Source organism: Lycorma delicatula, chromosome 8 (genome assembly GCF_047948215.1).
Source record: "Lycorma delicatula isolate Av1 chromosome 8, ASM4794821v1, whole genome shotgun sequence".
Taxonomy (NCBI): domain Eukaryota; kingdom Metazoa; phylum Arthropoda; class Insecta; order Hemiptera; family Fulgoridae; genus Lycorma; species Lycorma delicatula.
The window spans coordinates 107,180,337-107,192,898 of record NC_134462.1 but is presented as its reverse complement, the minus strand read 5'-3'; the positions used below and the strand labels follow the sequence as shown (position 1 = coordinate 107,192,898).

Sequence of the window (12,562 nt, the reverse complement as noted above, 5' to 3'; positions counted from 1 at the left end):
AATATAACAGATATCTGTTTAATAAAACTGACTGACCTTTTCAGCAGCTTCAGGATTATTTGGATTCTTATCCGGATGATACTTTAATGCTAGTTTCCTATATGTTTTCTTTATGTCTTCTGGTGTAGATGTTTTAGGCAGTCCAAGAATTAAATAAAGTGAATCACCAGATGTACTGAAACAAGACATTTAAAAATAGTAATTATTTTTGTTTCGAAATGAACTGCAAGTCAGAATTTTTGAATATTCATTATTTCAAACACTTAGCCAGATCTGTTTTGGCCATATGCTTAACTATTCTTCCTTTGCCAAAAAGAGGGTTGGACGATTATATTTCCATACTATATTTTATATTTCTATACGGGAACCAAACAATTCCTGGCTCTGTTAGACCAATAATCTTTTCGGTACTTATGTATTAGCGCCACCACAGCTACAGCTTTATTTAAAAACAAAGTAGTCAATTGGATTTCAGTGGAAAATGAACAGTCTCTTTATTAATTTTAATAAATGGTTATTTATATTTATTTATTTTATAAATATAATTTAATATATTTTAATAATTAATTTATATTTATTTATTTTATAAATATAATTTAACCATTTATTAAAATTAATAAAGTGACTGTTTTGAATCTATGTTAAACTCTATGTCGGCCCATTTCCACCGAAATCCGATTGACTACTTTGTTTTTAAATAAAGCTGTAGCTGCGGTGGCGTTAATACGTAAGTACCATCTTTTCGCTAAATGCTCCTTATTACTGTTCCTTGCATTCAGCTGCCGAGTTGTAATTAACAGCAGATCCTGGACTCATTACAAAGAAAACATGCTGTAGGTATACTTGCTACACAAAGAAGAGACAAAGTAAGCTACCCACACACCCCCAAAGCAATAATGATATACACTAGATATCCAGAGACCACCCAAACTAACATGCAAATCAATCCGTAAAATATTTTGTCTGTTAATTATACATTACAATCATCCCCACTTTATTTTTTTATAATTTTATATATATATATATATACACACAAGGTTTGGTGTGTTGTGTTCAAGTTTTGTAGTTATATGTTTTCTAAATTTTTTTTTTTTGTTTTTCTAAAGTTTTTATTTATTTATTTTTTGTTTTTTGTTTGATGAAATGGTAAAATTTTCAACTGACTGATGATGTGGGATCCTGCAGAAGTAGACTTTTGGTATTAGGTTTTCTACACTGTGTTTGGTGGTTATTTTATTGTTATTTGATATATACATATACATACATTAGCTGATCAGGAGGTCTGTCTCCCTGGGTCCCCATATGTTCATTAAACTCATGTTTGTGAGAATAATAATGATAAATAAAAATTAAAGCTTGTTCAGTTTGTAAAAACTATTTTTATATTGTAATTTCTTCAGAGCAACTGTTTGGTCAGTACAGCACTCAGAACTCAGAGTGATCTAAAGAATGGGGGTTTTAAAAATAATCATCCTCTATCTTAAAAATAGTAGTTATAGCTGGTTACCATCCCTTACACAGGTAAAAATCTATTTTGCCTAGTTCTTATTGTTACCCAACAAATACCGCTAAGAGATGACCATATTTCAAGTAACCAGAGGCAGAAGTAGGCCACTTGTGACGCATATACAATAACAGTGGCAATAGCCGTGTCAGTTAAGCCGCCTCGCTGTACACAGTCGCACTCCTTCAAACATACAATTCAAAAAATCTAAAAAATGGTTTTTAGATATTTATCTGGAGTATTTGCAAACCAAATTTGAGTGAATACCTCATTTAATATAATCAGAAATGGGAAATTTTTGCAATCATTCTTCAAAATTTTTATACCTTTTTCACCCTTTCAAGGTTGAATTAAAAAAATCTAGGAACTTGTTTTTATATATTCATATGAAGATTACACGCACCAAAACTCAAGTTGATATCTTCATTTGTAATTGAGAAATTCAAAAAATAGTAAAATTTAATTTTACCTCATTTTTACATTTAAAACTCAGAATTTCAAAATATCCTTTCTTAGTGTGCGCTTATACCTCACAAGAACTTGTATACAAATTTTCCTAATTTATTTTTGGTAGTTTTTGCTGCACTTGATTATGAGTCGGTCAGGCCATCTTATCTTGTTTTATAGGTACAGGTTTTATATATATATATATATATATATATATATATATATATATATATAGATGAAAGAAAACGTTCACCAATTGGGATCAAAGTAACTTTCTAATAAATTTTTTTTTTTTAATTATATTATTTTTCAACTTATCTTCTCGAAATATAGTGTAAACTGGAAAATTGAAATTTAGTGCAAAATTTCATAAAAACTAGAAAATGCATTTAGCTATAACAGTGACACAAATGCGAAAAGGAAAACAGGTTCCTTGCTTTACTTGGTCACTTAATTTTAACTACAAAGCTCTAGACAGTATTGTTTTTGCAATGAAATGTATGATGAGAAAATCAATCATACGTGCATTCTCATATCAAACAGTATAGTTTGGGATACGAATTGCTGACTTGATAACTGTAGAAGTTCTTGCAAGAATTGTCTACTGTTTTTAATTTGGTTGGATTTTATATTTTTTTTTAAAGTAACTCTATTATTACTTTGTCATTAATGTAATTAAGTATTTTATATGTACTTTTTTATTTCATAAATTTAAGTTTATTAAAATAGAATAAGCACAAAAAAACACTTTTTCTTTTATTCAGATTAATGATAAAAATTAAAATAGTGTATATCTGAACACATCATTTCTACTGGCAGGGCAACTGCTTGAAAGAATTACGGACGAATCTTTAAACAGTAAAAATTCAAGCAGCAAACTAAGTAAACTAACCTGATCGGCAGCTAATCTTTTTTTACCAACTTGCCTTTTTTCTCTTTCTCTGTTTAGTCTCAGGAACCACCATAAGGTATTACATCAGAGGATGTAATTTAAGTTTATGAATGTATATGAAGTGTAGTCTTGCACATCTCAGATCAACCATTCCTGAGATATGTGGTTAATTGAAACTCAACCATCAAAGAACTCCCTCCAGTCAGTATCCACGATCTAGTATTCAAATCCGTATAAAAGTGATCGACTTTACTTGTATTTGAACCTTGGCCTTAGAACTCTTTACTTCGATATCAGTTGATTTGCGATGACGAGTTTAACCACTAGACCAACCCACCCATGGGTTTTGTCTTTTTTCTAATTCATCTCTTCTTCCCTACTGGTCATGCAAGGTGGAGATTCGACTGCTAGGTCCACAATGCTGAGGATGGTAAGGCCTAAAGAGTCAATACACCTTTGGTATCTAGTAACTGAGTGTGTACGGTAGACTGACGAGAAGATTGCTTCCTATCCAGCAACCATACAATAAACCTACTGGCTTAAATGTTTGTAGGTCAGTTATAATTTAACGCCCTCGTCGTTTACTACGGTAACAATATAATCTGAAAAGAAAAGCTGATAAAAATTAGACCAATGAACAAGACTTCTCGTCTTCCATATCTCAGATTACAGTTATCATTTCACGCCTTCTCCGGTTACTACGGTATCAATACAATTTAAATGGGAAAGCCGATAACAATTAGACCAATAAAGAAGACCTTCGTCTTCCGTAACTCAGATTGCAGTTATCATTTAACCCCTTGCAGGTTACAACGGTAACAATAAAATCTTAATAGAAAAGCCGATAACAATTAGACCAATGAAGAATCTGAATAGAAAAGCCGATAAAAATTAGACCAATGAACAGGGCATATCGTCTTCTGTATCTGAGATTAGTTATAATTTAACGCCCTTGTCGGTTACTTCGGTAACAATATAATATGATCAGAAAAGCCAGTAAAAATTGACCAATGAACAAGAATTGTCCTCTTCCGTATCTCAGATTAGTTATCGTTTAATGCCCAATAAATAAAAGTTTAGTAAAAATAATACTGCGGAATTGTGGTAAAATGTTATGCAGTTCAATAAAATTTTTTTAATTCTAAGCAATATTTAAATGTTTCAAACACTCAAAATACGGTTGTAAACAAAATGATTCGTTACATTAACAAATCATCAAAAAGGTAAATTGTAATTTTTATTGTAACTTTCATTTTTTTTATTATAAGGGAAAATATATTTCCTTTTTAAAATTCATCGTTTTCTGGGAATTTAAACGTGGTTCTTTTAAGAGTAATGTCATGAATACACCCAACCAGAACTTGTCTTACATTACAGGCTCACCCAAATCTACCAGGCTAGAAACTTGGCCGTGAAGCAGAACTGTTCCATCAATGAGCTACCAATCATGGCCTAAATCAATTTGGGATTATATAGATTTTATGGTGTAAACACCTATCTCTGGTTTGTAAAAACAAAAGAAGACGTACTATCATTAGTAAAACTTACTAGCAAAATAAAATTTATGCCAGCTTTGAACGTGAAACGTTCCTGCCTCCTCAGAAAAATAAGAGCTGCCACCATACTACCCAAAGTCCAAACCTCATCTTATCTGACACACTGAACATTTAACATTACCCTATATCATGGGGGGGGGGGGTTTAACAGCTAGCTGTCAGTCAGCCTCACTCTGCTGAGATTTTACACACAGATTAACTGGTGACCATACACCCAGGCTGCAAGCTCCCAAATTTAGCGTCTTGCACAAGATATGGTTCTGGGTGGACCTGAAAATTTTCTGATAATTACATCATTACAGTAACTTATAATCATGACAGTGACAAATAACTGATCAACTAAACAGAATGATGCAAATTTACACGCTTTAATTCATTCTCACCTCCAAAAAAAAGGTCTTAAATACGAATTTTAACTCTTTATGCTATTATTATTAGTATTGCAGCCAATTTTATAAATTAACTGGAAATCATTCATTAATGCTATTGAAATATTGCATTAGCAAACTGTGTCAACATATCCTGGAAGCTAAAAGAAGTTAGGATATAAACATGTTTGTAGAAGAATGTGTGATTATTGATTTGGAAAACTTTTAATGAGTTTAACCATGATCTGATTTAGCAGCCATAATGACCCAAAACAATGGTTTGGGCGGTGAGCTAGAATCATTAAGATGATGCAAGAGCCTGAAGCAAACACTGTTAACTTAAAAATACAAGTATACTGTAATACTGTATGAAAATTAAAGTATAGATTTCATTAATCTGAATAAATATGTTTGTTAGTACTTAAGTGATAGATGTCTAATTAAAGGGAGTCAGAAAAGATAAACTTTAACAAGGATAAGAATGATTTAAATACATGATATCAGTTACTATCAGCTAAGAAGTATTTATTCTAACATTTTACTACCTGGAAGATAATGTTTATGGACCCATGGACCAACAGAAAGAAAGCAACAAAAATCTGCATGAAATTAATCAACGAGTTAATTCTTCTTTAAACCATAAAATTACATAAAAAAAGATGAATAACCAGTTCATCACAAGAAAAACAAGAATAATGGAAAGCCATAATGAGTAATTTTCAGAGAAAATAAAAATTAATATATTAACCCCTTTAATTCAATATTGCTTTAGTATTGGGAAGGTATACTTTTTTACTCAGGTTCATATATACTTCAAAATTAATATTTCATATTTAAGTTTCTTATTTAAAAATAAGGTTGGACATATTAAAAATTGTTGCCTGAATGAGAATAGCTATTAATAGGGAATACATAATTAATAATACGTAAGAAACCTGCATCTTGAAAAATTAAAAACTGAATACAAAGGAACAATGTAAAGAGGCTCTTTGCAACACAAGGATAAGTATTATATTAATTTACCTTAAATGTAAAATAAAAACTCAACGCCTAGTGTTTTTAAATTACTCTTCTACATTTGGCAAATTTTCAAAGTAATTTTCTTGAAGTTTTATGTAAAAGTATTTTTAATATCATAATGATATCAAGCTAAATATAATTGCGCTAAACAGTTATAAAAACTAAGCATAAAGAGAAATAAATACGTCTTCAATTAAATTTATTTAGACACGGTAAATTTTTCTTTAAAAAAAAAATATTAAATTACACATTTTTTTTTTTTTAAATGAAATGTACATAAAATTTTATTTCATTAATAACTTCTGATATTTTATTTTTTTTATTATTACTGAATTATTAATTTTAACGTAAATTTTTTTTTACAATCAGAGGTTGATTAAGTCTGATTTGAACCGTTGTGCCTTTCCCTTGTAATATCCGAATGTTTCATTAATTAAACTTTTATTTGGCTACAACTCTGGAACCAATGAAAATAAGTACCACTAATGATGTATCGTTGAATCGTTGAAAATCTCTCAATGAGGGCTTATTACTGCAGTTAAGAAAAAGTCCAAAATCTAATTTTTTTGGATTTTGGGCTTTTTTGGACACTTTTGGTTCAGTCGATTGCAATCAGAAAGGGAGGTGCAGAACTAGATGTTAAAGCAATCCTAAACCCAAATTTTATCATCCTATGGCTAATTGTTTTTGTGTTATGCGAGATACATGTGTACGAACAGATGTCCCACTGAAACTAGTAAAAATGGATATTTCCGTTGAAATCTGAAATTTTTTGTTATCACAATACTTATCTTATTTCATACAACCACGTAAAAAAAAAAGATTAAAAAGGATCAGTAATAGAAATCTGTAGGTTTGGTAACAAGTTGAACTTTAAAATTTATAAAAAGATGAAAACCTATACTTTTATTGTAACTGATTAAAAACTCGAAGGATAACAGATCTTTTCATTATAAAATTAATAAATAAATTTTAGTAAAGATTTTTCTAAATAAAAAACAATTTCTATTAAAATGAACCTTTGACTTTTAATGTATAATTTCAACTATATTCCCAAACAGTCATCATTTTTCTCCAATAACATTATTTTGCCGTAGTTAACATATTATATTGTAAAAGCTGAGTTCATCATATGAATGATGAAAACAGACTCTAACCTAACTGATAACAAATACAGAGATAAAATTTTCTAGGAAATAACACATTCCATTCCAGTTAGACAAAAATAATTGTCTAATAAATTACAATAAAACATGCAATAAATAACGCCTACAATAAAAGAAGAAATGATGCAAATCCACATAAAATGTTTCTTTTTTTGTAGAATCATGAACAGTTATATTAATAGCTAGAAACAAAAATGGAAGTATCATGATTCAGTCAAAAAAAATACTGCAACAACAGTCTGTTACGTACCCACTGTTGGAAAGGCAAGGAAAATAGCCAATTAATTATGTTAGTAATAATGTTTCACAGACTGAAGCATTTGAGTAAATTTCACGGACCACACAAATTATCATATAACTGCATGGCAAAAAATGTATCAAATACTAGAATTTAAATGCTGAACGTAGACAATTCATTAAATATTATAACAAAACATAATTATAGCATGGAATAATAACTGGAACGTCAGATGCAAAATGAAGACTAACAATTACTAAATTATTATGTTTGGCATATCAGATATTTCAGCTAAGGTTAATTTAATCTCTAAATGATTACTATATAATACTAAAGAGATCAGCTTTTTTTATGAATACAAAAACTCTCTCGATTAAGTTTTCAAATAAAATAAATCAAAAGTACCTTAAAATAATCTTTAGTTAATTTATTAATTACTGTACGTCTTGAAATTTTTTTACATCCTAAGAAATATGAAAGCTCATACTTTTAACAATATAACAGAGCAAAAGAAATTTTGTTAAAAATGTATAATTTTAAAATAATGAACCCCAAAGGATAAACCTCGCATTGTAGTCAATCTTTGGAAGAATGGAGATATATTTTGTAAAACTTCATAATTTCTGTTTAGGCATAATGAACAGCATTAAAAGGCATATAATGAACAGCAAAAATGTATTAATGGTTTTTTTTCTCAAATCAACATAAAACTAGTGTCACTTACAGAAATATTCTGAAACAAAACTGTTTCATTATAAAAATTCAATACCGTCTCAAATTTTAAAACACTTTTTGTTTGTTAATTTTGTTTGAATTTATAATCACTTTTGTAACATTTTTGAAACCTATATTTTTATATTTGGCTTCTTACCAGCGACTGGTTTTTTATTCAGTTCTTAATTTTTTATTTTTTATGTAGTGGTAGTAGAAAATTAAACTGTAATATGACGAAGGTACTTTATAAATATGACGAAAACTTTATAAATAATGTTGATAACACTGTAAATTTAATAAAGTTTTCGTAAAAATTAAATTTCCACTTGCCAATAATATAAAATGTGTAAATCCTAGTACTTTCGGAGCTGTTACTCCATCTTCAGGGATTTTCTAAATGAAGTTAATTTAAATTCAAGTCAATAATCATTTTTAAATTAAATTATGTTTATAATAGTTGGTTATCAAGAATAAAATTAATTTGTATGTCAATAAGACAGTAATATCATGTTTGTAAGATGTTTGCGACTATTATAAAACAGATTATGTTAAATTAAATGTTACCAACCTATTAACAATTATTATATATTTTGTTTATAAAGGATATCATTATCGAATCTGGCCTGTTCATTCATAATAATAATAATAATTTATTATTATTTAAAAATACATTAAATTTTTCTAAGATAATTGTTTTTATAATAATTATTACTGTTTTAATATTTTAATATATTTGTTGGTGTTATAATTATGTCCAGTTTCTAAAATGTGTTTAGCAAAATTAGATTTTTCTTTATTATTTTTAATAATACAATTAATATGTTCTTTAATTCTTATGGGGAATAAGAATGATTTGTCATTCCAATATATTTTAAGTCACATTTTCACAATTAAGACTAAATACTCCTTGTTTTTCTAAATTAGAATATTATTTTGAACTGTAATAGAAGAGTCTTCATTATTTATGTATTTTATTACTTGTTGTATACGCTGTTTTTAATTTAAAAGTTTTAGATATTTTATTTATTACAATTTATATTATATTCAATTTTTTTTTTATTAATTTATTATATTATTGTTCATTAACTTTATTTTTTATTCTGGTTTATAATTTATTTAGTATCATATCCATTATTTAAAGCTATGTATTTAATATTATTCATTTCATTATTCAATTTTATGTTATCATATTTTAAGTATTTTAATGCTCTATTACATTAATGAATTAAAGGTTGCCATTTTTTGACTCCAACGATGAAAAGATTTAGAATGTATTATAGCATTCTGTTATGTCGGCTTTCTATACATGTCTAATGTAGATTTTACTAGTGATAAAATTTTTGTTAGATTTTATGTCCAGGTAATCAATTAGTAAATTAAATATAAAGTTTTTGCCTCGTATCTCAAAAATCAGTCTACCAAAAAGTTAAAATTAAGCACAAATATTTACCCATGCATATATCCCAGCTTTGGCCTGATTTTCAACCCCGTTTGACAAGGAGCAATCACAGATTCCATAATTTTTGTTTAGTAAACTATAGTTTTTTTAGCCTTGTTAAGTAAGATCAAACCAAATCAGGTAGACTTATTGAAACAAATAATTAATTACTCAAATGAATAAACTTTTAAGCTCACCAAAAATCAAGGGGACTGAATGAAACTGTACTTGAAACTTTTTATAAATTTAAATTCCAACTATATCTAGTTTAATGAAGAAGACATAAGAGATTTTTGTTAAAGGTGGATGCCAAGGAACCAGATTTAAGAATTCACACAATTTGAATTTCTGTTAATTTATCTGTTTTTCAAGCTGTGACTATTATTAAAATATTATATATGATAATTGTTGAATAACGGGGTGAAATTTTAGCAATCCTACTCTAAATGAAGTATAATCTTAATGATAAAAAACATCAAGGGATCAAATTAAACGACAAACATTTTGATTTTTTGCAATCTATTCTAAATGTTGCATGTGTCACTTCTTTTTAAGTAACTGATCGATGTTAATAAAGCTTAGTGTTTTGATATAATAAAAAAAATTATTTAATATAAAGAAACTGCAATCATGCATATGCTAAATATTTTAACTAAAGTAAAAAAAAAAAAAATAAATTAAAGTGAAAAATACAATAAAATGTTTTTCTCTATCCATGGGACAAAATTATGCAATTACAAATGGAAGGAGATTCCCTACATTCAAAACTGGCAGTGATGGTTAAATAAAAATAAAATTAGTAATAATGTGATCAGATGACAGCTTATGTATTGTAAACACTGTCAAAGAACATAAAAATCTTGTATTTTTTATTTCATTATTGACTTTAGACATGCTTCTTCATATATTTTAACGAGGAAGTTTAATAAAAACCAACCGAACACCGGTCATTTGCCAGGAATCGAACTTGACACCAGTCGTTTTAGAAATCGGGATACTAACTGCTTCACTAACATCCTAGCTAGTTAGTTTAATTTCAGAAATGAAAGAATCCATGCCAGAACAGTATTTGATAAGCATCTGCTGTTGTGATCTAGCATGTCGTTAAATCTAGCCAAACTGAAAATCTAATCCAATATCTGCCCCACAGTTGCCACAGGTAATATGTGCATTAGGTATGGAGAAATGATATCTGTTTCTGTTCACTATACGGGTGCAGACATATTATTGACCCACCACAGTAAATTTTTAACTAAATTAATTATTTACTTAATTTAATTTACAGAATAAAATATATGGTTGAATTTGAATATAAAAACACACTAAATAGAAATTCTCAAAACTATAAAAAAAATACTATAATATACAAAATAAAGATACAGAAACAAGTAAAATAAAAACAAATTAATAATAAAAAAAAAGAAGAAAACTCTCAGTTGCAGTAATATATATAATTGTAATATTCACTAGATCTAGCCTCAAGCGACTTTTTCTTGTTTCCTAACCTTAAAGTTTTGCTTGGAGAGGAGATTTTCATCTGACAAGGAGATTATCGCATATGTCGCATCAATTACTCCAGACTTGTTGATTAAAGTATGGATTAAACTCTCTTATCAACTGGATGTGTGCTGGACAAATGGCTCACATTGAACAATAAGAGAGAACTGTTTTGAGTTGTTCTTTCATTTCATATATAATTTATCAATGTAAGTAAAATTTAATAAATATTACATAACTTTTAAACCCCAATATTCATTTTGAAACAATACACACACTTCTTATGAAAAAAATTTATTTTATCTTTTTTCCATTAATACAGTAGATTTTTTTGTGTGGGGGCTTTAATTTTATTTAATTTTTATGTTTTGAATTTATGTATATTTACAGTTATTAAATATTTACTGATATGATTATCTAACAGTTAAAATCTGTATTTAATAATACATTTTTGCTTCTAATTAAGTTTTAGGTTCAATTTAAAAATAAAAAGTACACAGTAACAGTGAATATTCTTAAAACGAGTAACACTTTTCAATTATTTATTCACCCAATGGTTGGGTGGATAGTTATCATTAACATTGAACTGCTTCTATTATGCAGTAGTTCAATTAATGATGCTACCTTAAGAATGTCTGGCTTGAAATTGGGCACACCCAACTGACAAACTATATTGATTACATCACTTATAAATAAAATCAATAATGAACAAGTTGAATAAAATTAGGAATTTTTATAACACACCTTTTTTTTAATAAATACAGTAAAAACAACACTAATGATCAGAAATGCTGGAAGAAAAAAAAATTATTGGTATGATTCTTTGAAAAGTCTCCAGAAATCTAATGGAGCTTTTTTAATTTGGGAGCACAGATAACTTCTTGGTAAAGAACCAAGTTATTATGTTAATAGTAACGCGTAGCTTCTTACATCCATGGATTACCAGACCAATATATGTTGTAAATTGAAACTGAAAATAAGAAATATGACTAGTGACAGTATCAAGAAGCAATTAGCATTACAATGTAGCTAATTCAGCAACATAAGAAACATCTCTTAAAAAAATTCAAAGACTTACTTTTTGGATTGATTTTGTTCAATAAATTAAAAAGTTGAGTTTACAACCATTTATCAAATAGAATTGAATCAAAGTTAAGATCCATTTTTTAAATATGTAATTTTAAATATGGATCATTATTTAAAAATTAAAAAAAAAATGTTGCTATTCAGAGGGAGTATTTTTTTCTGCATAAATATAAATTGCAATATACAATGTGCCTATAAAATAATGGTGGAGTTTTAAACAGTCATGGTTTTGAATCAAATTATGACAGAGATTGAAGTATACATCAAAATGAAGAGTTCTGATAAAAGTTTTTGATAAATAATTAAATTCTAGTACCAGCACATATTCGCTGTTATAAAGTAAATAACTGCATAAAGCTCGTTAGTCGCCATGATTACAGCATGGAGTAAGATTTGATGTGTTTTGTGTCTTAAGTTTGAGGCAGTTACATTCTTGTTAGGTGGGAAAACCATTATGTCTTCGATGAAAATAACATTTTCCAATTAGGCAAAATTTGAGAAACAGGCAACCTACTAAAGTGATCATGTCCAGGAAGACAAACTGTGTCTAACTGAGACAGCTGAACCCAGGTAAAAAAAGTTATTTGTGTAGTCTTTTTTTACAAAATAGCCAAAGAAGTGTTCTGTAGAACTGGC

The 12,562-nt window shown here is 28.1% G+C and overlaps 1 protein-coding gene across 5 annotated transcripts in view; it reads right to left on the bottom strand.

The window, feature by feature from the left end:
* Csp (Cysteine string protein) overlaps positions 1 to 12,562 on the bottom strand; it is a 123,360-nt gene that overhangs the window by 81,972 nt on the left and 28,826 nt on the right. For all 5 annotated transcript variants that reach the window (XR_012757520.1, XR_012757521.1, XM_075374258.1 and 2 more), the window contains exon 2: positions 37 to 175. Coding sequence is in view for 3 of the 5 variants with exons in the window: in XM_075374258.1 (XP_075230373.1) it covers positions 37 to 175 (139 nt within the window). In the remaining 2 variants the exon portion in view is untranslated. The remainder of the gene's footprint in view (positions 1 to 36; positions 176 to 12,562) is intronic.